Source organism: Phycodurus eques, chromosome 11, assembly GCF_024500275.1.
Source record: "Phycodurus eques isolate BA_2022a chromosome 11, UOR_Pequ_1.1, whole genome shotgun sequence".
Taxonomy (NCBI): domain Eukaryota; kingdom Metazoa; phylum Chordata; class Actinopteri; order Syngnathiformes; family Syngnathidae; genus Phycodurus; species Phycodurus eques.
In genome coordinates this window covers 9,212,533-9,240,236 of record NC_084535.1, presented here as the reverse complement: position 1 = coordinate 9,240,236, position 27,704 = coordinate 9,212,533, and the positions used below count along the sequence as shown (strand labels likewise).

At 41.2% G+C, this 27,704-nt stretch overlaps 1 protein-coding gene across 4 annotated transcripts; it reads right to left on the bottom strand.

The window, feature by feature from the left end:
* On the bottom strand, positions 1-27,074 carry rgs17 (regulator of G protein signaling 17). 4 transcript variants are annotated; one of them, XR_009769463.1, is made up of 7 exons: positions 26,917-27,074; positions 19,055-19,384; positions 12,612-12,742; positions 9,432-9,506; positions 9,115-9,367; positions 6,734-7,244; positions 1-6,556 (listed from the first exon to the last, which is right to left on the bottom strand). XR_009769463.1 is itself a non-coding variant. In XM_061690306.1 (6 exons), the coding sequence occupies exons 2-6, from the start codon at positions 19,055-19,057 to the stop codon at positions 7,056-7,058; spliced, it is 651 nt and encodes a 216-aa protein (XP_061546290.1). In that variant the 5' UTR covers positions 19,058-19,384; positions 26,917-27,074; the 3' UTR covers positions 1-7,055. The 4 variants fall into 4 exon arrangements, 2 of the variants coding, with proteins under 2 accessions (XP_061546290.1, XP_061546291.1); XR_009769464.1 differs by having other exon boundaries at positions 1-6,847; positions 6,998-7,244; XM_061690306.1 differs by having other exon boundaries at positions 1-7,244.
* Between the last annotated feature and the right edge of the window lie 630 nt (positions 27,075-27,704).

Below are 27,704 nucleotides of genomic sequence, written 5' to 3'. Positions count from 1 at the left end.
TGAAAAAATGTAAGTATTTATTTTAAGTTGTTACAGTCTCTAGCAGCACTATGCAAATGACAAGATATTCAAGGGCAGTTACAACAGATTGGCGTTTTGTCATAATGCAAAATTTGTATTTATTTTTTTTCTCCTGTAAACAAAGACAAGACAGAGAACTGTAGACCAAAATGGACCACAGCTTTCACACAGCAGGCGAGACTCATTGAGAGGCCTCTCACGACTTTGCTGATACATCAGACAAGCCCCACTTTTAAGAGAAACTAACAAACTCAAAATAATAATGGTGAAAATCAGTTTCTTTTTCTTTTTTTATTTGGCGTGATTTTATTTAAAATTCTATTTTAAATCAACCAAGACGATATCACCTCTATAGAAATTCTTTATATTTGTTGGGTATTACGTGCCAAAGTTTTATGGAGACAAATTCTGAGAAACAACAAACACTGAAAGGAAAGGAACACTTAACCGGGTTTTTTTCCCCATCATAACTGACTAAAAGACTCATTTTTGGCACAAAGTTTTTCATATTTTTAAATGTGTTGGAATTTACCACTTTAAATGAAAAACATGATTTTGAAATGGAAATGTAGATGCAAAAGTACTTGTTTTGTTACATCTGATTTGAACCATCATGCCAAGACTTGCAAAAGCAACACCATTAATTATCAAAAGTCCATAAAGTACACATTTGCCAACACTTTCTTGAGGTACGCATTTACACAGCGAGATAAGAAGGCGGGTCCGCGACAACGTTCGGACGCGCTAGATGCTACACTTAAGGGCTTCCTGCATTTCACTTTGGGCAGCAAGTGCTCAGCGAGGATTGGTTGGATTCCTTACGATCAAAGCAGAAGACCACAAGGGCCCGCGGTTGTTCTACCAAACTTTAACTGGCTGCTCTTTCAATTCTTCTTCAATATTAAAACAAGATGAAAGAATGACATTATGCTGAAACCATCAAAAAGTCATTGTTGGACCGACTTCGTTAAAGTTGTGGCTGGGAGGAAGCCGGTGTTTTTTCCGACTTTATTATCGTCGTCGTTAAGAAGTTGTCTTGTGGCCGACATTGTGAAATAAGTTGTGTTGTTGTTAGTCCGATGATGTTGCTCTCAGTCTGACTTTAAAGACATGATTCTTGGGAAGAAGTTGGTGTTTGTTTGACTTTGGTACAGTCGTCATCAATAAGAGTTTTGTGTCCGACATAGTTAAATAAGTTGTTGTTGATAAAATATCTGTGCCGTAGGGAAGAAGTTGGTGTCAGTACGGCACCATTAAATAAGTTGTTTTCTGTCCAATATCATTAAAAAAATTATTGGTCCGCTGCTGTTATTGGTCCGACATTATTGCTGTTGGTCTGATTTTGTTAAATAGGTCGTCGTCGGGAAGAAAGTTGGTGTTTGTCCGACTTTATGGTAGTTGTCGGTAAGAAAATGTTTTGTCTCCCAAATCAATAAAGATGTTGTTAGGAAGAAGTCTGCGTCGGTCCGATGTTGCAAAAGAACATGTTTTCTGTTCGACATCGTAAAAGAAGTCGTCGTTGTTGGTCAAATCCTGTTGCTGTCGGTCAGACTTTGTTTATATATAAAATAAATAAATAAATAAAATTTAAAAAAAGTCCTTGTTGGGAAGGGATTGTTGTGTTTCTCTGATTTCGTTATAGTAGTCATCGTTAAGTCTGTCAGATATTATTAAAAAAGTCATCGGTCCGATGTTATCAGAGGTGTGACTTCTTTAAAAAAAGTTGTGGTCTGGAAGAAGTCTGTCTGTGACCAACATCGTTAAAGAAATCAATAAGAGGTCTTTGCCAAAGATAAGAAATCTGCGTCGGGCCAACGTCAGTCATTTTTGGGAAGAAGTCAGCGTTTGTCCGACTTTGTTATAGTCATCGGTAAGAAGCTGTTTTGTGTGGTAAAAGAGGTCTTTGGCAAGAGGTCTGTGTTGATGGTAAGAAGACGGTGTCGGTCTGACATTGCTCAGTCGTTTTCTGTCCGACATCATTGAAAAAGTTCTTGTCAGGCTGCCGTTGTTTTGGTCCAACGTTGCTGTCGGTCTAACTTCTTTCAAGAAGTCAAAGGTAAGAAGTTGTTTTCGGGTCATTAAAACAGTAGCCAAAAGTTGGTTTGTTGTTCCAATGTGGTTGTCTGCCCTACGCTGTTTAAGAATTTTGTCACGGTCTGACGTCATCTAGCAACCAGTGGACAAACTCATGCAAACGGACCAACTGCTGACCTTCGCACAAAGAGGCAACTTTTTATCATGTGACACTCAAGAATCAAGTACGCTTTCGTGAGAAAAATATTGAAACACTCAAAAGCGTTTTTTTAATTGTCTGCATAATGCAGTACTTGAATACATACTCATACAGTATCGTTTGTAGCAAATAACTGAATTATTTTATTTATTTAGCAAAAAGCATGCTCAAATAGAAAAAAAACCCGTTCCCCATCAGCAATTTGTTTTTAAAGTTCTCGGTTTCCGTCACATTTTTCAATCATCTCTTGACTAAAGAGGCTTAGGCATCGAAATCAATAAAGAGAAAAGTGATCGCCTAAAATCCGTTTGTCACACACCAGCCAAGGGAGGACATCAAAATTGTAACGGTGGAGGAATGTCGCCGCTCTGCCTGCGATTGGTGGTATTGCATGTCACCAAGAGAGGAAGCGAGAGCACGAGAAATAAAAGCGACTGATTTTGAGGTCTCGGGGAAACAGAAACGAGGCACCGTACACTAACGTCGAGAAACTGCATTTTGCGCTAATGGATAAAACCTGCCCGAGAGATTTCTGACATCGGTAAAGCCCAAAATCAAACCTCATCACAAAGATTTTTAACAAGTGGATCAAACTAGCTATGTGAACGATCGCCATCATTGACGCATTTTACGTATTAATTGAAATAAAAACGGAAAAAAAGAAACCCACTTCCAATGGTTGCGCTCCCTCAGCAATGTTACTGCATCAACACAGTGATTGTTGGGGAGGATGTGGCCCAAAAACCAAAAAAACAGATGTTTGAAGGTCATAGATCGAAGATGACATGCTCTTAATTTGCATTAAAAAAAGAAACTGCCTCTTTTCACAGATAAACATGAAATCAAAAGTTCACATGAACTTGATTTTGCAAGCTTGTTGTTCGCACATTTCAGCACCCCAAACATTTCATGGATGCAAAAATGACTGAAGAGATATGTGCTGGATATGGGCACTAAAAAGTCAAATTTTTATGTTTGTTTTTACAAATAAAACCCCTCCATTCATAAATAGCACACAAGGCTAGCTACTGTTCTTCGCAAGACGCCAGCACACATCCACATAATGTCAGAGAACAAACACATTTATTTGTTTTTTCATCACGAAGGCATATACTATTTTCTTTGTATATTACTTGTTTTATATAGTTATTCATATGATATTAATATATAGAAACAAAAATAATTAGCGTTCATTTTTGCTGAGTGAGATTGAAAGACATCAGCAAAGGGCAATGTAAACCATGGTCCATCTTTTAAATGGGTCCGGGTAGAACCTCGCCCTCTCCCCAAAACACATTTGCATAGGCAAAAATGGGATTAGCCCTTAGACAGTGGTTTTCCTGAATTATTAATAGAGATGCAAAAATTCTACTTCAAAATCGAAATAAAACAGACAAATAACAAACAACAACAAACTAATGTCTCGGCTAAGCTCTCTTGAACGCACCCCTGTCCCCACATGCCGTCGCTCATATACATTTTTGTCTGTGCACATTTTATAGTTTACAGTGTTAGGCTTCAAGTAGAATCTTAAAAATAAAACAAAATAAAAAAAAAAAAAAAACACTGACAGCTAGATGTGAAATAAATTAACCAACATGAGAGGTAGTGAAAAGCCTACAGAGACGCTTGTTGTTTGTTTTCTTCAAAAGGAAAAATAATAATAATAATAATAATAATAATAATAACAAATGTGTCAGTAAGGCCAAAACTTCGCAAACCTTCCGTTTCCCGTCAGGAGTCTTCAGCTCTCTAAAAAAATAAAATAAAGCGAAAATGGCCACGCGCCACCGCGTAAGATCCACAGTTATTCAACACAAAACAAACGCCTTTGCTGTGTAAAAGTCACAATAAATTAAACGGGGGAGAAAAAAAGGACGCCGGACGAGAAAACAACTCTCCCAATTCTAGAACCTTCCGACTCGAACATGGCAGCACCACGTGCATAAACTCACTGTTTATTTATAAATGTAAACTTGATTTCAATTGCACCATGTTTATTTTTTCCATTATTTATCTGCTTGACGGTGAAACATTCTTGCGTTAAGATGTGCTTAAAAGATTCGGCAAAAATCTTATTTCCCCCCCTAAAATGGAAAAAAAAGCTCAGTTATTATCATGATTCAACTGGACCCATGCATGCACAGCGAAGCAATATCCATCATTAATGTGGCCGCCTGCATGTATTGCCAAACGTTAAATATGTTATAGTTCTTTAGAGGAACTCATAGGCCATAGGAAGCCTTTGTATTCATTTCACTCTGGATAAAAAAGCTTTTGTCGTAAAGTTATTTTTTTTCATTTAAAAAACAATGCTTCTATTGACTCCACTGGCTGATAACAATGACGAATAGTGCGTTTGAATGTACAGCGGAACCTCCAATGCGGAACTCAATCCGTCAAAAACAATTTTCCAAATAATGTCAAGGGAATTCATTTGTTCCAAGCTTAAAAACATTTAAGCTATGTATTAAGGAACAGTTTAAAATTCCAAACCGTCAAAGAGAACCACTGTAAAATACAACTAAAATAAAGTAAAAGTACTCACCTTTGAAGGCTGACACAGCAGGAAGGTATTTGCAGAGCGATACTGTCACCTAGTGGTTTTAAAGGTATTGCTGGAATTAATTAAGTCTGTCAAAAAGAAAAAGTTTAAGAAAAAGCAAAACACTTGGTGGGATTAACTCAAATTTGAACATATGGGGATGCAAATTCACGTAAAAATGTAATCTATTGCCATAACATCGTTATATACATTTACTTTTGAGGCATAAATTTTACGTTTTTTGGGGGGCGGGGGGGTTGAACTCCTAATTGTACCGCTTTTAGAGGTTCCACTGCAATTCATCCAGTAACAAATGTATTTTGAGTTGGGATGGGCATAATAATCTGTTCACTGATTGTTAGGGTGGCGCAGAATTGATTTATGGTGTCTTGAAGCAACTCAACCAGAAGAGGAGCTTTATATTCCCTCTCATCTAGTTCGCTGTCTAAAGAAGGTGAACAACAACAAATGACGTCAGCTATTGGACGTTGAGCTACAACCACTCAGAACTATGCTCAATACGACACTGGCATGGAAACAGGAGTTCAGAACATTCCAAGAGCCATTTTCCCATCTCATTACTAATATTTAAAAGTTATTAGTTTTACCCATGGTGGATCAAGGAAATTTCATGCCCATCCCTAATTTTGAGTCCTTCTGGCAGTCTAAAATCTAGCCTAGCAAGATAGAGACACAATTGCTAACTAGGCTTACTACAGTACATCCAATGGCACTTTTTTTGCTATCCTGTCTTACAATGGCTCTCGACCAAAACTTGGCACGTCAACGTCAGGTAGTTAGATACATAGGTGGCAACGCCGAGTCCTCCCATATATCAACGAGTAGTGACACAGTTTTCGCTAAAACTTTAGGACCTGATCGATACATCATCATCTATCCGTTAATATAATAATCAGAATGAATTCAACAAACAAAAAATAATAGCATAATACTTCAGTCATGCACTTTCTGCTGTATATCCACAGGTCGAGTGGGACGGAAACTTTTTTATACCGCGACATTTGGCAAGAGCCCGCCCCTCCATTTTGTCCTCTAAATTCATTAAAGCGACACCTTATCATGCGTTCAAAGTCAGATTTTTTTTCTTTAAATGTTTTAATAAAAGTAGACCAAAGAGTGTGTAGAGCGCAGAGTCATGCTAACTTAGCAACCGACTCTAGCGCCCACAAGGGCATGTTAGCATTGTGGCTAACTAAAAGTTGGCTGGCTAAAACTCGCAGACTCTCCTCTTTAGCGCCGTTGACATCATGTTTGGCACCCGCGGCACTGCAGACGTCGTAATAAAGCCTTACAGGAAAAGGCCGGGGTTTCGTTATCCCAACCGCGTCAGTGCCTGAATGTAGAAGACGACTACGACAGCGTTTGTTTTGTTTTTTTTACCTGTGCTTGTCAGGCTATGAGGGTGCGAATGGGAAGCAGGAGGAGGGGGGGGGAAGAAGGGGATTGTCGGGATTAACTGTGGTTGCTTTCCGAGAGGGGGTGGGGGGGAAACCTCCAGCAGCGCCGCTTGTGCTGCCTTTTTTTGTCTATGCAAAACACGTGTGAAGGCATTGTTGAGTTACATGTAGCTGCCCAACCACAAGTCTAGCCCTTACTTCGCCCACGTAAAGAAGGAAAGTGCTCAGATGGACGGAGAGATGGATGGAATCAGGACAGGTGCTGCTTTAATGTGGACGCCTCCGTTCCAATAAAGGTTATTAGAACTCTTCTTGTTTTTCCTTCCTAGGAAGCCTATTCTGAAAAAAAAAAATATATTAAAAAAACGGTTTAAAATGGTTGCAGTCGTTGGCATGAGACAGCCTTCTTCTCATTAGCTCAGAATGATATGTGGGGGAAAGAATGGGTTAGAAATTAAAAGTGAGGTGTAATTATTACAGTACAGGAATAGTTGGCATGTCCATTCTCTCTCTCACATTCTCTCTCTTTCTTCCTGGTCCTGAGGAGTCCACAGTCTAACGTGACCATCAAGACATCTGCGCTCACGAAAACAATCAGCGGCCGGCGACGGCGGCCTCGTCAAATTTGACCTAAAAGCAATCAGCAAACGCATGTCACCGGCTAGAAATTGCTCGAGAAAAAAAAAAAAAAAGAACAATAACTAGCTATCTCGGATATCAATCAGTCTTTTTGCAATCTAGAGAGAGTTTTTTTTTTTTTCCAAACCGGACTTCTGGCACCATAGTTGACGTAGTAGTCTCGATGGAGGGCGTTGAGGGTAAGGTGGGGCGCGGGTCTTTAGGTGTCGAGGCAGGTGCGCCTCCGGTCGGCGAGGAGGTCTCTGTAAACGGTTGAGTTGAGGAAGCGGGGGAAGGAGTCTCGGTGCATCAGCGTATAGATCTGGAGCTGCGCCTCCTCGTACATCAGGCTGCTGGGCTCGGCCAGGCTCTGGTTGATGCCCTCACGCACCCGCGAGTCCAGACTCACCTGGGGCCGTAGATGAGAAAAAGAAAATGGCTGACAGGGTGGTAGAGAAAGAACATTTTCTCACGAGGCCTAAGCTCAGTGAGCAGCTAAGGCACGCCGCACACCATGCGATGCCGCTGAACAGAACTGGACTCGACTGTCGCATAAAAATCACAGTCGTAAACTCACACCTGCACATTGAGCGATTTGATATGTGGACGCCCTAAACAGCGAGCCTGTACAGGCTTTTGAGGTTGCACATACAGTATATTGTACTTTATCACATTTATGAAACCATTAAAAGACTGATAGAAAATAGTGATAGTTAAGGAAGAAGCAGGTCAATATAGTGAGAGGACATGGGCAAAAATAAAGAGAGAGTGGGAATCAGTGAGGATCAGCTCCACTCATTCACTTGAATGTAATCGGCGCGGTACGTGCATCGCTCGCACACATGTTGGTGACAGAGACTGTAAGCATAACATTTCATCCACAGGTACATTATGAATTATGCATACTTCATGTACTGTATCTGTATGGCTTGGCGGCAGCCGGCTGTATCTCGCTGGCTAAAATCCAGAAATGTATTTTTAGCGTGTGTGAAAGCTTAAGTGCATTTCAATTGGCTGTAATCTGTGACATTGATGCATTGCACAACTCAAAACCGATGGCCAAGTAATCGGCCACTCATGAAAATACTTGCGGAACCCCGCACACTTCAGCACGCTTTAAGCGTTGACTCTTCAAATGTTTTTTGTTTGTTTGATTTTGTGTTTTTTTTTTTTGTGGCCAAAGGGTACCTGTAAAATTGAATAACCATAGAATAGGAAAGTTATCACCTGCGACAATTTTGCACATTTGGCAGATGCAATCCTGGGTGCGTTGTGTTCCCATGAGGAATAAATGTATGCCTGTTTTTTCACGCGCAAACCTTTAGTAAATCAGGCCCTGAGTGTTTGACTTCTTTTAACATATATTCTAACACTTGAGTTGGTGTAAGTGAAGCAGGTCCGCAGCATATCGTTGTAATATAAACAGTAGTTAACTTTTTATACTTGTATGACAATTGGGAATGGCAAAATGGTACTTAAAACATTGCCTGTACAGTTAAGCAAGGTAGACCCAGACCAATTATCGGGCGAATTTTGAGCCCAATTCCCCCTATCAATTTGCAAAGGCTCGATTATCAGATATCTTGAATGATTATCCTGAGCAATTAACCTCTGGCGTGGAGTGTGTTAGGAGTGATTTTTCCTCCCCAATGTGCAACAGACAGCTGGGGCAGGACAAAAATGTTCAATATTTACAAATCTGGCCAAGGCACCGACTACATGATTGTGACACGAAACAGAAAAATAGCCCAATTTTCAAGCCTGCTGAAGCTTGCGCTGTGGGGGGGGGGACACACAAATCAAGGAGCAACTGGTTGTGTTGAAAGTTTGTATAACATGTCTCACAAGTCATTCACCACATAGCTTATAGCTTATAGCACATAGTCATAGCTTCTTTTACTTATTCTCTACTATTATTCTCTTCCCCCTTTGTAGTTTCCGGCAGCCTGGATAAACTGTGGCACTGTGATGCGTATCACGTGTCAGTCTTGGTATTATGACAGATAATCTGGTTTGGAGGAGGAGACTCACAAATGTCAGAGAAGATATGGTTTGTGAGTTTGTGAGTGGTGTGCTGTGTTTTTCATCTCGAGTCCACCACACACTACAAAAGCGATAAGCATGCACTTGTTTTCTCTCATCATGGGTCAAGTGGTCTCTCACATTTTTAAAAGTCAGTTAAGATGTTGAAAATCGCTATTGTGGACCCTGTTTAAAAATTTTAGGATGAGCTTTCAAACAACGGTCAGCCGTTGACGAAAAGGAACCAAAGTCCAAACCTCTTTCGGCGACAGTATGGACACGTAGTCTTCGTATATGATCCTGGCCTTCTCGTCCACCACCGACGGATCCGTCTCCTTCTTCAGATCGTCGCATGCCAACCAAAAGAGGAGGTTGTCCTCACTGTACTCCGACCTCAGGAACTCCCGGAAGATCTCCCGGCCCTCCAGCGAGCGCAGCATCATCTCGAAGCTCCGAGACCACGACAGCACCTCGTCGAGACTTGGGTGTCTGTGGCGGCGGTGGGACATGCTAGAGATCAAGAAAACGCGGTGGTGACGACGCAAAGAGAAGGCCAACAGGGCTGAGGACTTACTGTTCTTCTGCAGTTTCAATACTGTCCATCTTGGTGCAGGTCTGCCGTTCACTTCTCTCCATCCTGTCTTCACTCCTGCATGGGAGACAGGAGGAAGGCTTTTACTTTGTGTCCCAGCACGATCAAGACTAGGGATCTGACGACTGCAGCCAAATAGTGCACTTATAGGACTTTACTTTTTGCCTCTATCTATTCAAGACTCAATTAATGAACAATCTACCAGCAAAGGCATTATTAATTTAGATCAAAATGAAAAGAAAAGAAATAATCTTACTAAAAGAATAAAAATGTATTCTTAACAAGAATAAAGTTGAAATGTTACAGGAAATATGAAGCTTTTAAAATGGTTTAACTGTTTTTTTGAAAAAGTAGTTTGATCAGGATAAAATGGTATTTTGGAAAACAAAGTTGTAATCTCACCAGAACAAAGTTGTATTTCGTTTAAAGAAAAATGTCAATTTGTTTTAGTGAAAAAATGTATTCTTGCAAGAATAAAGTTCTATTAAAAGAGGAGTCAATTTTCCGCGGTCAAATTTGCACTATAAAGACGCAATGTTCCAAAATTATAGTCATATTTAAAAATGAAAAATTTGTAGTCTTACGAGAGTAAAGATGCAATTTTACGACACTAGTCAGATTTGTTTCAGAAATAAATGTAATCTTACGAGAATAAATTTCTTCAAGAGAAAAAAAAGTCAAACTTACAATAAAATGTTATTTTTTTTTAAAGGAAGTCAATCATTGGAGAATATGAATAATATTTTAGAGATTCTGTTTTCCAATTTATGAACGCAAAGTTGTAATTTTACAAGAATAAAGTATTGTTTAACAAACATGGAATCTTACGATAATAGTTTTGTTTTTTGTGAAAAAGGTTTCATAATCATACAATAATTGTCATAAAAAAGGCTTAGCAATTTGCAAGTCGAATTTTGCGAATCACACATTTTTAAGTTTTGCCGCTGAGCGGAGCAGGAGCAGTCTGGACAAACTCTGTGTGCGCCGAACAGCCCACCGCCAGGCCGCAGCGAGGCGAGAAGTGGTCGCCAATGAGGTGGCGGGGTCCGCACGAGGGCGACTGAGTCGGACAGGGCGTCTCGGTTTCATTAAGGAGCGGCCCGGCTAGCAACATAATGTTAGGATAAGTACTGTCAAGTTAAACACAGCATTTTTTTTCACATAAGGGTTAGACTTGTATCCTCGTTACCATTTCTTTCTCATAACATCAAAAATTTCCCCCGCAAATTATTATTAATTTTTTTAACTCAGTGTGGCCATGATACTATTTTTCAAAATCTGTAAGCTAAGCTCACGATCTTCAGTTCTCATTAGGTGAAGTACGCCAAGGACGTAAGTAAAAGTGTTCTTGCACATATAGTTCTGACAAATGTGCAGAGACAAGTCAGTTCGTTAGCTTGTGATCAAGTCAAAAACAACGCTTGCATTATTTGTAGCTTGCCATTAACAGTAGTGCACAATGCTAGCATTCACACTAAAATTTAATGGGAGTTCAGCACAAAAAAAATTTACAAAGACAAATAACTATTTTACTGGCTTGTCTGTGCATTTATAGAGTGTTGCATGGCACATTTGCCATTTTATTTTACAAAATATGTTTCATCAGTCAGGATGTCCTCATCGGATCAGAATCATTTTATTTTATTTTTTAAATTTTGTGTCCACATGATGACCTTTCGCATGACATCAATGGAGAGAGGCAGGCTGTGTTTCAACTCTTTTGGCTGAAAAGATAAATGGTAGGGTGTCTTTTTTTTTTTTTTTACCATAATCTAAGAAAAGAAACAGATGCTGCCAAAAATTGGCCCGCAAACTTAAAAAAAACAAAACACAAAAACTAGCAGAATATAATTCTTGGTTTGTATCTGACAGCTTTTTTGTTTATATCTTCAAGCTGAGAAACATGCGTTTGAGCCTCAAGTGAGCAAGACAATCTACAGTAAACATTGCCACACATCCAGTGAACAATGTCCTCCTGTCAACGCACTTGTCAACGCAATAAACACACATGCTAGCCTCCCTGCGTCCATTGCGGCTCTGTCACACTCCCCTTGGTCCATAATGCAACAGACACTGCGCCGTCTATTTTTGTCCCACCATGGAGGATCTCTGCTTCCTCTCACTGGCTCTTGTCAAAGTCTCCATTGTGCTGCCTCTAATAAGGTAAGCGGGCCGCAGCCCCCGGGCACCCTCACAATATGGCTAAATATACAAGGCTGTTCTTCACAGCTGTTTTGCATGTGATGAGAGGATGGAAATAGAAGTATGATTGCGGGTGACGATCGGGTTAGAGGGTACAAGTGAGGATGGGGGAAGCGAGATGGGGAAGTTTGATACAACAAGAGAAAAAAAATTAACCATCAGCACATTAAAAACAAAAAAAAACAGATCCACCTGAAAGTCATTCAAACACTGGTTTGTAGGGAGACTCCTTCCAGGCTTGACAAGCTGCCACCTCTTCAGATGGAGTGCTGACCAGAGGCGACACATTCACCATTCACTGGCCCACAACGGCCATTCATTCACAGCTTTGCCTGCTTGGTCAAGTGTACGGCCCAAGTGAAGCAGCATGACCGCTTATTGGCCTCACTTGCTACCTTGCCAAGGGGCAACCTGATGAGGTGGGACTTGGTGCAACTAGGGATGAACTTCAATTGATTTTCACCCTACATGGACCAGTTCGGATTTACAGTTGAACCTCAAAAGTGGAAACCCCTTACAGTTTTACAATTTGCGGTTAGACCAGGCAACATGGAGTACTAGGGGTTAGCAAGTTTGCCTCAATGCTGTGAGGTTCCGGAATTAGATTTAGATTTCATTCCCAAACCATTTTTCTACTCGACTCATTTAAATACCAGCATTAGCAATGTTTCTTTATTGCAAGTCTTGTGATTGTCCACAACACTTAAGCCTTCAGGTATTTATCCAATGATGTCCACTCTAACAGCTAGGTTAAATCGAAGCCCACATCCACAATCTTATATTTGCTTGTCCATCATGGGCGGGGTGGGATGGGGTTGTCATTTTGCAAGAGACGCACCAAAGTGCAACCCACATATACAGTAAGTTTAAAATATTTACTTTTAAATGCATTTGTTGCGGGGAAAAAAAAAACCATTCCCGTGTCTTTTGTCTGCGTGGATGCAGAAGTGCAGAGCCTACCAGAGACACTTGCAGCAGCCGCACCAGCAGAGACAGCAGGTGTTGGGTCGGGGCTGTCCGGGGACCTGTGGTGGGGCCTCGATGTGCGCCGCCTGCCTTTTTCTCATCTCCACTCCACTCACACTCCGGGGCTTTGGCGCACACAGAACACACACACACACACACACACACACACACACACACACACAAAACACTCTTTACTCGGAAAAAGTTCACAGTTGGCATTGATTACACAGTAAAAAGTTAAATAACCCAACCAGAAATTGTGTGATCGGTACAATAGCTCTCACCTGTATTACAGAATATTATTTAATGAAAGGTGCACTCACTTTGTCTAAAGCCCAGACAAACCCATTTTTAGGCAAGGGCGAATCAACTCACGGGTAGTTTTATTTATAGTATTTTATTTATTTTAGTTTTTTCTGTTGTGTTATACAGTGTCTAGTGTCTTTTTATAGCTGACACTTAAAGGTGACGCAGAAAATTTACTTTACTTGTCTACAATATTTGGGTCTTACCAAGTAAATCACTTGTTAGCAGCCTGTGTTCAAAAATGTGTTTGTGAGCAAGCTATTATAAATTCCAACCCCACTGTTCTTATCAACAGACATGCAAACACAAAGGCATGAAAAACGTGACAAAAAAAAAAAAAAAGCATTGTAGGAGGGGTCTGGAGGATCCCCCGGCCCCCCGCAGAGAATTTGTTTTATTTTAACATAAATTAAGCAATCTGGAAGACTCTGAAGAGTACAATAAGGCAAAATAAAATGTATTCATGCGAAAAACATTTATTTACACCACTCAAGTGCGTTGATGTACAAATTTAAGATTAAAATAAAATTAGCCTAATTTCTTTGCTTTTTTGTTTTGGCCTCCAACTTGAGCCAGGGCCATCTCCACCTGCAACTGATGCCTGCTTCATGCTGTGCCACATGAATAGCACCCTCCTCTTAAAGCACTCTCATTCTGGAAAATAATTGACTCAAATCATTGTCTGTTTTACTTCATTTTTCACTATTACCAACTTCAAAGGCTAATCTCAAATGCATCCTCCAGGAAGATATTAAGTACTGTATTTTTCCCGGGTTTTTTTTGGCCATTTCTGAATTTGAAGTTAGTTCATTCTGTGTTGTGACATAATCATTAACATCGCTCCGTCGCTTAATACATTTAACATTAACATCCGTAAACTAATTAGATAATTGTAGGCGCGTTTCCTAATTAATACAAGATGTACTAGCAGATCAGCTCGTCGCCGATGTTACGGTGCTTCGCGGTTCTGCTGGGACTACAACCAGGACACGCAACACCTCAACGCGAAAATACAAAAGACCAGTGCAACAAATACGACTGGTTGAGCAAAAAATGTTGCTTGAACGGAAGAGTAGCAATAGAGGATGTCCGCTCCAGAGGTGAGTAGAGTAGCCAAATATTGTACTCAAGCAAGTGTACTGTTACTTGACAATAATGTGACTCAAGTAAACAGTAGTCCTCCAAAAAAGTAAGAGTAAAAATTACACTGACTGATTTTTTTTTTACCACAGTAGGAACATCAATAAAATAAACATAACAAAATAAAATGTGAATGTGCAAATTCTGATATTGCTGTGTGTGTGCGCGTGTGTATGCACATCAACATCTACAACATCTGCAATTTACTGCAAGGTGTTTTTTCAAGTTATAAGTGGGATGAAATGTCCTCATTTGGGCAGACAACACCAGACATATACTACAATACATGAAAGCTGTTGTTTTTGTTTCTCTAAATGTAAACACGAGTAGCGCGCCAATGCCTTCATAGTAACGACAACCTTGGTGGCCAAGTAGGCACGACGGTCAGCCAGGCTGTCTTATCTGGTGTTAATACCTATGCCCGGGAAGCCCAACAGAAGACGACGTGTGAGGTCATGTGACTTTCTTGTGTTGTTTGAATGGTGAAGTAGACTTCAACGTCACCAGTGCTTAAAACTGAATTGGAGCAAACAGCGGCCAATGCGGAAGTCGAAGTCGTAGTCTCGCGCACAAAATAGTTGATAAATAATCAATATTTTATAAATAAAAGTAGCGAGCGACATTTAGATAATTGTAAGGGAGTAAAAGTACCATTACTACTTCACAGCAGATGTGCCGAAAGTGTTTTTTCTGGTCTCATCAACTCCTGATTTATCCAAAGCAGGTCCCGAGTGCACAGGCGGAACCTCAGGGCAATGCGCTGCATATTAGTCCGCCACTGAGTAATATTCACAATTACATCTGTGTGTGGATGGTGGATGTGTGGAATGGATCTAGCAGCCAGCGTTCAAGGAGTACGAAACAGTCTATGAGGTCTGAGACCCCCCCCCAGGAAAAACTCATCGGATCTATACGATTCACGTAAATGGCCTGGCAGCTAAATGACTTGGCAGCTATCCTGGGGAAAGATCTGCCATTTTCAAGAAACGACTGGCTGCCAGAAAACTATCATGTCAAAGCCAAAAGGTAAGCAGAACTGCAATGTTAGCAAAGCTTCGCACTAACATTTCGTTAGGGAAATAAATCCTTATGGGCACTCACTTTAGGAGGTGTTTTGTGTTTGAGGATCGTCATCTCAATATACGTGTGTGCAATAGTCACATCGCAGGGTCTGCTGCGATGTTGGTGTAGTGTAATATACAGTGAATCAACTGTAATATTAAAAGTGACCAACAGATGGACATGTTTGGACACGCTCAAAAGATCGTATGCCTGCATTTCTTATTTTGCTCTTTAGAATTAAATAAGGAAGGCACGCAGCAGCTGCGTGAGTGTGCTAGGTGCGTTCAGGGACACTGCATAAATGTGAACGTGTTATTTTGTAATACAGTACATAATTGTAAAAATGTATTACTAGTAAAATTATTATTTGTATCAGAATTTTGCTTTGTACTCTAAGAGGAGACACATTATTTTGTTAATATAGTCGCCCAGATCTGCAAGGAATGCAAAGTTATCAATTTTATCCTTTCACCATCGTTCCTGTTATACTGTGTTGCATGTTTGTGTTTGCACATTAAGGACAAAAGTCCTGTTTTTGTTTTAATTCCTTATTTTAAAAAAACTTTCATGTTTTTGATATTTTAGGCTGAAAGCGGCAGCTGTACAAGTGTGGACTGAATGGGTGGAAACAATGGAGAAATTAAATGCCAGTATTTTTAGGGTAATGGCTCATCTGCAACATATTGAAAAAAGAAGAAAAAAGAAAAAGAATCACAAACTCGTTTGATGGCGGACCATTGGTTAGCGCATCTGCCTCACAGTTTTGAGGACCTGGGTTCAAATCCGGCCTCCCTGTGTGGAGTTTGCACGTTCTCCCCGTGCCTGCGTCGGTTCTCTCCCGGTACTCACGTTTCCTCGCACATCCCCAAAAATTAGTATGTTAATTGAAGACTCTAAATTGTCCATAGGTGAGAATATGAGTGCGAATGGTTGTTTTACATGTGCCCTGTGATTGGCTGGCGACAAGTTCAGGGTGTACTCCGCCTTCCGTCTGAAGTCAGCTGAGCACACCCGCGACCCTAGCGAGGATGAGCGGTATGGAAAATGGATGGATGGATGAACTCGTTTGTTTTTGGACGAGTGAACTTCAAAATTTTGAATTATAACTATGAACTGAACGAGTTCATTTTTGGAGCAATGAATTTAATTTTGAACTAGTTCACATAGAAAATAAACTTTTACAACACGGATCCTGTATTATTTCACATCGCAATATATATCGCAGGTATTAAAACAAAAACAAACAAACAAAAACAATTGCAATGTCATTTTCTTCCAATATCCTGCAGCCCTAGTGGAGAGGTTATAATACCCAATGGTGGCTGTGCACAAGCGTGATTCATTTGCAGTCTGGACACAGAGGAGTGAACGTCTCTTGTTCTGGAGGGAGTCTCAAGAGTCCCCATTAGCATCACTTTGCTAGATTTGCTGGACTTTTCTGAAAAGTCACTCGAGAAGCGGCACCCACATTGTGCCCACAGGCACTTAAGTAGTCCGTGGCCCTTATATAAAAATAGCTCACCAATGATGGGACATTGTGATTTACTAGAAATGTTGTAAAAGTGATCATTTTAAAATGTAAACACTATACAGAAATAAATAATAAATAAATGCCTACTGCTAATTACTGCATTTCCTACCTTGTTAAATTATTTTTCACAAAGATGAATACCAGTGATTATTAATAATAACATATAATTAAACATCTTTGAGCAGATTTGTTATTTCAGAAGTGTGTATCAAAATGGTAGTCGTTTGCATTACTCAGTACCCAAGAAGTAGCTCTCAGTTTACAAAAAACTACTGCAGTGGCGGGATTGGAAAAGTCACTAAGACAGAAACACTGAGTAGCACTCACTTTGTCGCAATGCCCTAGCACCGCCACTGGTCATCATGGTAACAAAAGCTGTACTCAGCATTTGCTTAAGACTGAACTGCCCCCCAAAACAGAATGAATTCAATCCGAGATCTTTACCATTTGTGAATTTTGACTAATATGGTATTAAGAAATTAAGGAATTGTTTTAAATTGTGTAAAAAATGCATCTCATTTAGGAATGGTAAACACTAATTAAAACATTGCCTATGCAATTAATAAAGGTTTCACTATGGCATGAGTTTAAGCAAGGAACTGATTAGTGCACGTGACATTATTTTCTATGAGAAAAACACCCTGGAGGTCAACCAGAATTGCCTATATCTACAGGTAATGTACTTCAAGGATGATATGGGTGCACAGTGTTCCACCTTGTAGAGCCCTGCCATGATCGGCTGGGGTTTCCCCTGACATTTCAACATGCTTGGAAGGTGGATGTGAGCGAGGCCTTGGGTTACAATTGTGGGTGGGGGGTGGTGGTTGGTGCAGAGAGAAGTGGTGGGGGGGGGGGGGGGGGGGGGTGTAGAGAGACCCACTTGAACATCACACTGTGTCCTTTCTTTACGGGCCAGATTGCAGAAAGCACTGCAAGCTAATCTAAATAAAATGCCTGTCTCTCAGAAGTCATTTAAAGTGCCTCAGACAATAATGCACAGTGCGGCCTTGTAATTTGATTTCTGAAGCACCCGGCAAGCGAGGCGGCCAGCTGGCGGGCTCGCTGCAAGTTAAACGGACCTGGGAAAGCCTCCTTTTGCTGTTGAGGAAACAGCGCTCTCATATATCCAGGCTGTTACATCACAACTCCTGACATAAATCTCACATTGGGGTTGAATTCTAACTGAATTTAATCAAAGTTGCAGCTGATAAAATAAAGAGAGTGCTTACCTGCTACTATCAAACCTGTCATTAAGACCATGGATATGAAAAAGAGCAGCAGAGATCCTGGCAAATCTATTCCTCACGGAGCGTCTAGTCTCCTCTGTCTCGTTTCACCTGGTCAGCATATGGACATACTGTACAATGGGCGGGAAACTAAGGCGACGGGCTGTCTGATATGCAAATGACGTTGCCTGACCATTGGAAAGTGCACCAGTTATACAGCGCCCAGGCAACGAGCCTGTGTACAAAAAATAAAAAATAAAACGGTCCCGCTAGATGCAAATGACAGCGTGCCGCAGCTTTGTTGTGAAGCTGGAGAGGGGAGGCTGCATTGATGGCACTTGCAAATATTGTACTGCAAATACAAACACGGCAGCAGAAGCATGAAAGCGCCACAAGTGGAAGGTTTCTGGTGCTTCAGGAAGTGCCATATGCAAGCCACTACAATATAAAACCACTGAAATATGTAACAGCAGTAATATTTACCCAATCGGTGTGCTACAGTTTTTACGACTTGACTTAGTTTTAGGCCAGCAAGGTATAGTAAGTGGTTAGCACGTCTATTTCACAGTTCTGAGGTTAGGAGTTCAAGTTTCAGTTTCGTCCCTCCTGTGTGGCGTTTGCATGTTCTACCCAAGCTTGGCTGGGTTTTTTGTTTTTTTTTATTCCAGCTTCCTCCCACATTCCAATAACATGCAGGTTCTGGCCTGATGGCCCTAGCATTGTGTCGGGGCAATTATTGGAAAAACATTATTTTGCAGTAAACTTGCGAGTACCCGTAAAGACAATAAAACAATTTTCACTCGTGGAAGCAGCACTTCATACTCTACATGTTATAAAATTGTCAGATAGTGTGTGGATCCGTCGGGAAAGCACAAAATCCACCCCCAAAAGTTTCACTTTTGTTTAAGTTCACACTTGATGAGTGGGCAGACACTCCTGAGACCAAACAGCAATTAAAAAGTAAATAATCCATCTGTAGAGTAGTTGAGGTATTATGTGGCATGAATGGTCCCCAAAAACTCAAGACAAGATAACAAAACAACTCTCAAAAGGTAATAATATTTTTTGGCCACAGGTTTTAGAAGAGGGCCCTCAACATTTCAGCCACATTGGTGTGTAAGAATATGGACTTCAATATGCCCCAAAAACGATGGTTTCATAGCACATCTTACCATGAATTAGTGAGTTCTTGAAAGCAGTTCTGACAGAGTGGTCATGGCGTGAGGTAATCGGTTGCTGGATGATAGCGGGGGCCGCTCGGCGGAGCGTCTGATTGGCTAACGGACTGCCTGTGTTGCTGGCGGGTGACTCGGGGCAAGGCGAGGAGGTCCTTTTTTACCAACAGCAACAGCACTTAGTGGTTTCACCATCCCTGACCTGAGATGGTCACTGAAATCTTCCCTCAGTTCACACCTGCTCCTTTGGTTTCTCTTGCTGTCTAGCCCTCTGGGCTTCCTCCAATCTCAGCGAATGGGTCGTTTGAGGACTTGAAAGTACAGCATCTGAGGGAAAAAAAAAAACAAGAGCTAATGCAAATTTGACAATCAATAAGGGCTTATCCGACCGACTGTGTGATCAAATATAAATGAGAGGCGTGCAAATAGATTTAGGCCAATCTGTTGCACAACCAACGCGGTTACGTTGTCATGGGTGTTTGTTTGTTAAGAAGCCAAATTCCTGAAAAAGATTTCCACAAAAAGTATATTCACACTTGATGGGTTAGGCTTGGTAAAAAGATTGTGCGATTGCATTGATAGCCCGGTGCACTAATGCTAACATCTGAAACTTGTTACAAAGAAACTCTGTTACAGACTGGTCCATTTAGCATGAAACAGGAACACTACATGAATCAAAGGTTTCCAGCGTCTGGAAATCCTAATAATGTAAATGTAACACTAAAGATCGGTACAGTTGTCACAAACAGACTTTTGCAATATCTCCATTCTGTGTGAGCAACAGTTGAAATCCTGTGCATGTTATTTTTTATCTTTTAATATTTTTATGGAATCTACACTTACAAATAGCACAGAACATAAACTCAACAAGCGTATGTAGCCCAACAGACAGCGTTGCAAAACAAAGGGGCATTGAATTTATCCTAATTCCTTTTACCAGGCCATTTTTGGTCCAATGTTAAATAGAAATGGAAATAGAAACAAAAATATTTTACTGTATTTTCATTTCAACAACATTTCCGAAACCACTGGAAAGACTGATAAAAGGGTCACCAGTTAACCAGTTAACCACAATAAAAATGTCTGATGTTTAGCGTAACCGTAAGTCGAATCTTCCTTAATACCACCTTCTGCTTCTCAGTCAGTTGCTTATGAATTCAAGTACGAATACACCTGACAGGTTTGGTTCGGTTAAACAATGATTTAATATTGCGCTGGTAGTGTGTTTCAGACTGATGTCGCAGACCATTCTACAGTGGTAGAATGGTGACAGAATTGACAGAATTTTATACTACATTTGTTTTCCAATCTCTTTGTAATATCTCAGATGGTAAAAATAGCACGATATGATCATTAAGCCAACAAGAGTACACAACCTTATAGACAGCACTGACATTTTGCCGATAAATATGACAAAACTGCGGTTCTAACCACTACTGACTTAATCCGAATAATTTTTAGAGTTTACACCGATCTGATCAACCTGATCGGTATCGGACGATAATTAGCATTTTATGTGGATCGGCTGATCGGCTTTTATGTCATAATTCGCCGAGCAAAAGACACTTATTCTGCGTTGCCATCATGTACAGTATATTTGAATCCAAAAGCTGGTTTATTTTTAGCCTTGTTGTGTCTTTTGACGTAGTACTGTAAATATCTGACAGCCAATAAAGTTATTTTTTTTTTAAAAAACATGTCGGCGCTGTGGGACAGACAACACGTAATGCGCAGATCAGACTACAAGAGAAATTTGGTCTTTCGTGATTGCACTATGTCAGACGACTGCAATACAATCTTGGATTCCGATACCACCGCATACCGTCTTTTACGATCACCGGGCTTTATCTTGTCAACTCAAACACGACCGTTACCACGGCCACGACAAAAACAATTGATCGTGTCTTGTGTACTATAAGAACAAAATGGGGGAAAACGTGTGCTGGTGGTCACTGATGCTCGGGAGAGGACTTTAATTCAAGGCTTTCTTGAGGTATGTTCACATACTTTTATTACGATACAGCTCGCAAGGAGGCAACAAAACGTAATCTAGCCTAGCAAGATAGTGCTAGCACTAACGGTTGTAGCGGCGTTCTGTCGAATCATGCTCTAAAGCAGTGATTTCCAACCTTTATGGAGCGAAGGCACATATTTTACAATTGGAAAATCTCACGACACACCAACAAACAAAAATGTCGCAAATAGTAGATACACCGTAATTACATGTATTTACTTCCTGCCATCTAATAGAAGGGCCTTTATTTGTTCTGTCTGTCACTATGCCTCACTGGCATAAATAGAGGACCAAAGATACATTTCTTGTGAATTAATAATTTTTTGAGCAGTTAAATAAAATTTTATAATTTCCTATGGCACACCTGAAGATCGCTTATGGCACACACTAATGTACCACTGGTTGGGAATCACTGCTCTAAAGTTTCTGTGTGTGAAGTAATTTAATTACAATAAAGGTATTACAGTAAGTTAGCACCCATTATTTCTGTCAAGTAATGTTGGTTTGACCTGACTGATTAGACAACATGACCTGACAAGATATTTTTGAAGATACGCAGTATACAGTACATAAGTATATACAGTGAATGAACAAGTCATTTAAATAGACATATTGCTCCATCTTGTGATCAGATCGGTGATCGGTTATCAGTTTTTTTAAACTCGCTGATTGGCCCCAAAAATCCTGATCGTGGAAAGCCTAATAATTTTTACTCGGTAAATTTTGTACATATGTATATCAGTGTGAACAGTTATTGGTTTAGCGATTAACTGTGGTAAAAATGCTGAAATTTTGTTTAAACATTTTAGAAGTTTAATTATCAGGCGTACAGGTGCACCAGCGCAGAATACTACATTGTTTGTTTTGCTTCAACAAAACATTTCAGAATTGGAAGTTACGGTAAACAAGAGATTTTGAGATCTTGTAAAAAGATTTAAGTGTATTTTCTACGAGATCCGATCGAAAATGTTAACAAAGTAAAACTCAATGATCCATCCATTTCCTGAGCCGCTTCTCCTCACGAGGGTCGCGGGCGTGCTGGAGCCTATCCCAGCTATCATCGGGCAGGAGGCGGGGTACACCCTGAACTGGTTGCAAGCCAAGGGCTCATACAAACAAACAACCATTCGCACTCACATTCACACCTATGGGCAATTTTGAGTTGTCAATAAACCTACCATGCATGTTTTTGGGATGTGGGAGGAAACCGGAGTGCCCGGAGAAAACCCACGCAGGCACTGTGAGAACATGCAAACTCCACACAGGCGGGGCCGGGGATTGAACCCCGGTCCTCAGAACTGTGAGGAAGACGCTCTAGTCAGTCGACCACCGTGCAACCAAACTCAATGAATTGCAATGATTTTATGTTTGAATGGCAATACCTACATAATCGTGATGTAAACTTTTCACAGCCTTAAGTGAACCGCTCTTGTCTTGACCCAGCAAAAAAAAATTCCCAGGGTGAACGGAGCCTTGTAAACGCTACCCTTCTGGCAGGTTTACCAGGGTACTTTATAGTCAACCCACACACTTTCTGCTCTTCACAAGTTCTTTGAAACCAAGCATTACCTTTCCTTCAAACCAGACATCCACCATTAACACTGCATAAAAACATAAAAAGTAAGCGACAGTCCGACCACTGACATGATACTGAATGGTCCATGGTGTTAACTGTCAATGAGGTGACATATTGAAGGAGGCTTACCGAGCGCTCCAAGACGAACATCAGAATCCAACCAACCAAATCAGGAAATAGGTCAAAAGTTTTAAACGATATCATGAATAATAACCCAGCCCAACTTTCACTGCTTCAGCCAAAAACAAGAGCACACACTCAGTCAAGACGCAATTTTGCTGCACTTTCTCCCCGGAAAGGAAACTGACTAAATGCTTCTTTATACTAGCGCGGATGGCGATTGCGCTGACGTCACTGCGGCTGTCCCACGCGTAGTTTGCCCTTATACTCGAGCGTAACCCACGCGCGCAGTTTTGAAAATGTACTGCATCTTACCTCCAAGTCGGGGGTGTCGCTACGACTGGTATTGGCTAGGACACCACAGGGTGGAGATTCCTCTGCATTTTTTGGGCCATTTCCGGTAGCCGTTTTTACTTTACTTTTTGTAACAAGGAACAAAGCAACAACAATGGCAACCGTGGAACAGTGTCTCCTAGAACAAAAAGGACCTAGATGACCAGATGATACGTTTAATTGCTGCAAAATCGACAGCGTAGATGGTATGTAGAACCAAGGGGCACGCTGAGTACGTCATCACAGCATGTGACTAAAACGGACCAATCACGAGAGATGATCTCCGGGGCGTTTGACGCGCAGCAACAATTTTTGACGTGTGCGTGTCAAGCTAAGCAGACGGGCCGCGAGGGGCAATTCGTCGGTCACGTGATGCAATCTGGGCGTTGTCGGCCAGCCTGCCTCCCTCATGTTTTGATTTCAGGAATTGTCTTTTTCACCAGAATCGGACATACGGTGAAAGTGAAAGCGAGAAAGGCTTCCCCAAAAACCTCTACAACACTGTGGTCATCATCTTCACATGATGATTAAATTACGTGAAGGTTAGGTATTATTTGTAATCAGTGCGAAACGTCATACAACTCTGTCATACAGAAATGTGTGAACAGGGGGGTGCTTGGTTCACAATGGAGTTTTGTTCCTACGGCATCAAATTTGGACATACGGTGCCTTGACTTATGGGTTTAATTCATTCTGATACTATGCTCATAATGCAAAACAAATCATTTCAAATCATGTTTCCCATTGAAATGTATGGAATGGCCGTTAATCCATTATAGCCCCACAAAAAACACCAACCAAACTGTAACGTGTTTTTAAAGTCTTCAGTACAGTATTGTACTTTATAAGTAATAACAATCAAATAGAATGCAAAAAAATTAAACAAATTTGTGCATCATGACTTCATGCTTCAATACACATTGAGCTTCTTTTGGTGTGTGAGAGTTGGAAACAAGGGGGGAGTATAATACAGACCTACATAATACACAGAAGAGTTTCACAACTTACTGATTCAGTAAGCTGCAGTAATAGTACTCGTTTTTCACAGAAGACAAGGTAAATATGGCTGTGAATATTGCTATATTGTCTGTCTATACATGATGCTGCACAGTTTGTGTTCAAATATCCGTTGCTTAAAGGGTTATCACAATCGCAACATTGATGCTTGTTTTGTTAGCCCGTCTATGGCGTTTTGCATTGTGTGTGAGCATTGAGCTGGCTGACTTTTGCAAATTGTGGTTTGGATTAATAAAGTGTAATTCTCTTATTTTTAAACTTCAACTCAAAATGGGAATTTAAACAGCTTGCAGCAAGCACTTGGCCTCTTTTTTGAAGAATTGTTCTGCTGCTTGTCGTGAAGCTCACTGCCACCATTTTCGAACACGTAATTCAAATTTTTGCTCACAACGAATACTGAGCTGAGCGACTGCTAATGTCTCGAAAAACTCATAAGTCGGAGACATACTCTTACTCTGATACACAAACTATTTTATTGGACGCTATTCAAAACCTCGAAATGTTGAGTTTCGGTAACATTCAAAAGCGAGGACCCCCTGTATATTATTTTATTAATGTAACTCAGCCATTATTCTATTCATTGTGTTCATTTTCCCTTTATTATGTTTCAATATCCAACCTGGAGGCTCACGAGGCCACATACACACCACACATACTGTAGCTTTGAGCGTGATTGTTTTGCCGACATTAGCGTCTGATTGTAATCCCACTCAGGATTGAGAGTGATTGTTTTGATGACACAAGTGTGTGATGCTTATGACACACATCGCTGAAAGAGTGGTTGTTTTAACAAAACGAGGATATGATTGTTAGGCCACACAGCTAACAGACAGATTTTTGCCACTGCTCAAAGTAGTTCACGCGCGCTATTAGTAACCTTGAAACTTGGATGTCAGTACAGTCGCAAACCGAGGCCCCCCCTGACTTGTACGACAGTAAAGAAGATTAAAAAGTGCAACACACAAATTCGAAGGCTAACTTAAAACAAGGATTTGTGGCAGTGACAATATCGCCCCGGAAGAGATTATTTCCATTATTCCTTAGTCCTGTTTTGACTTTCACGATTAAGCATAGTCATCTTTCATCCGCAAACTGATTATTTCTGGAGGAGGGTGCGGGGTGGCTATCATCATATGACACAACATGCTGGACTGATACTCTTTGGACTATACAACCATTTCTTCTGAACTTCAAATATATCCACTGGCGACAGATTAAACCGAAAAATAAAAGTCCTCCTTGTATGGCAAAATAGCCCATGGAGAAGGATTTTGCATAGCCCGCATGAAAAGACAAGCCTTTTCTTTCGCGCATGGCAAAGGTTCCCAGAAGGAAGATGGGCCATGGAGAGGCTATAGTGGCATGCTTCCTAAAATAATAAAAGACTGAGTGACAGGAACAATGATGTTTCACACTGAAATACATGGCTTCCCAAATCAGATGCCCCAGCCACCTCATCTGGTTCCTCTTGATGTGGAGGAGCAGCAACTCTACTCTGAGATCCTCCCGGATGACCGAGCTTCTCAACCTATCTCTAAGGGAGGGCCCGGACACCCTGCGGAGCAAACTCATTTCGGCCGCTTGTATCCTTTCGATCACGACCCACAGCTCGTGACCATAGTTGAGGGTAGGAACGTAGATCGACCGGTAAATCGAGAGCTTCGCCTTTCGGCTTAGCTCCTTCTTTACCATAATGGATAATTACTAATGTTCATGAACTATTCTACTGCCCATACTGTTCTTCTCGCGAATAATGTTCCATTAGTGCCACTTAAGTGGAGTTTTTTAGGGCAAGTGACGCTGTTTGAAACATTACAGTAATTTTGACATGTCAACTTGCAGTTTTGGCCTGTACGAGCTTGTTGTCGGATATTTGTAACTGAAACTTGTCAGCCAATCGGAGAAGGTAGCCCACAGGTAGTAGATGAAACAAAATTGTTGAGGGGATATGTTGAGAAATAATTGTTATACTGCTTTATTCTAATTTGAAGGTGTAATTTAACCAGATTTTCTGGAGGCAATATCACCTAAAACATCCCCCAAAAAGGCATTTTGTTTTTTGCAACACAAAAAAATCAATTCCTCAGGAACCCATATGCGATTTTCAAAATTCTATTTTGACAGACTGTTATTTTGGGGATGTCTTGTCACCTTTGTTAGTGTGACTGTTATGCCAAACAACTTGAGAGACATTTGCCAACGTGAAACGAGATGTTTGGATACCGGTGTAATGTTGTGGCAGTATTGTATATACTGTACAATATGGATTGTATAAGGAAATAGGAGAATAAGTGAATGAGCTGAACCAGGAAGTATGAGAAGACCCAGAACCAGGTTGGTCCTGTGACACAACGCTGTGGGGGTGCTCTCATCTGGTCACCCAAGGAGCTGAAAACATTTGGATGGGTTGGACTAAAAGCTATGTTTTAAGTGGATATGTTACATCTGCCTCAAGGGCCCCATTTCCCCCTATCTCTTGAACCTGCTCTCAACGGGGAACTACTGCTTCTACTACTTCTATTACTACTACTACCATTAGCTCCGCTGGCTAGCCACATCCGAGAGCAGCCGCCGCCCGGGCCCAGCGAGTCGGCAGAGACGGACATTATTCGAGCGACAGCACCATCATTGTCACTCGCTAGCCGCCCAAGAGCCGCTATGATTGGGAGGAGGCGGAGGGAGCTGAGCGGGCGGGCGAGCTAGCTGAGAATGCTAATCGCCGAGCTAGCTCCGCCGCCGCCGCCGGTGTGTGTGTGTGCCCTCGGATTCAGAGTGCGCACGAATAAATTGTCGTCTTACCGCTTTGTGTCGGACTGTCAGTGTCCCAGGGTGGTGGGTGCGCACACGACGGTGTCCCGACGCCGTCCCGAAGGCATCGTCAATGGGGATTTCGCCGCGGAACGTCCATCGCCGCCGTTCTTCCGTCCATCCCCCCACTTCAGCACCGATTCCGAATGCCGCCGAGCCCCTGGATGCACTGCGCATGCGCGCTGCTCTCTGGCTCTGCAGCCCATCATCCTGAGGGCTCGTCAGAAAAAAAAAAAAGAAAAAAATGCCTGTCTCTCAGAAGTCATTTAAAGTGCCTCAGACAATAATGCAGCCCTTGCATTATAATATGATATATGTATATGTTGGTTTTAAATGGTCCATGAGATTCAAATGCCAAGACAATAAGATACGTCTTGGGATACATACATAAACACACACCTCAGCGCTCATCTGAATACGGAAACAAATATATTTTTTTATAGGTAGAAAAATACATTTTTCTCTTCCAACCGCACGGGGATGTGGCTGTTTCAAAACCCACACTTTTCCTGGTGAAAGGTTTAAAACCCCACCGTTTTTGTTGTACCTGCATGGCATGTGGCACTTTTCCCCTGTGAAAGGGTTCAACACCCACACTTTTCATTGCACCTGCAGGTGACGTGTGTCTCAACACCCATCCCTTTCCCGGTGAATGGGTTTCCGTCGCTCCGACAGCAGACGTGGGTGTTTTGAAACCAATACCTTCGTTTGTTTTTGTCGCACTCGCAAGGATGTGGGTGTTTCTGTTGAAAGGGTTAAACACCCATACTTTTTGTCAC

Bases quoted from the DNA above. Each gene is read 5' to 3' on its own strand.
- rgs17 (XM_061690306.1), bottom strand. The intron at 9,507-12,611 runs GTAGGCTCTGCA...TCTCCCATGCAG, and splicing joins GGCTGCTGCAAGTGTCTCTG to GAGTGAAGACAGGATGGAGA. The intron at 9,368-9,431 runs GTAAGTCCTCAG...CTTGATCTCTAG, and splicing joins ATTGAAACTGCAGAAGAACA to CATGTCCCACCGCCGCCACA.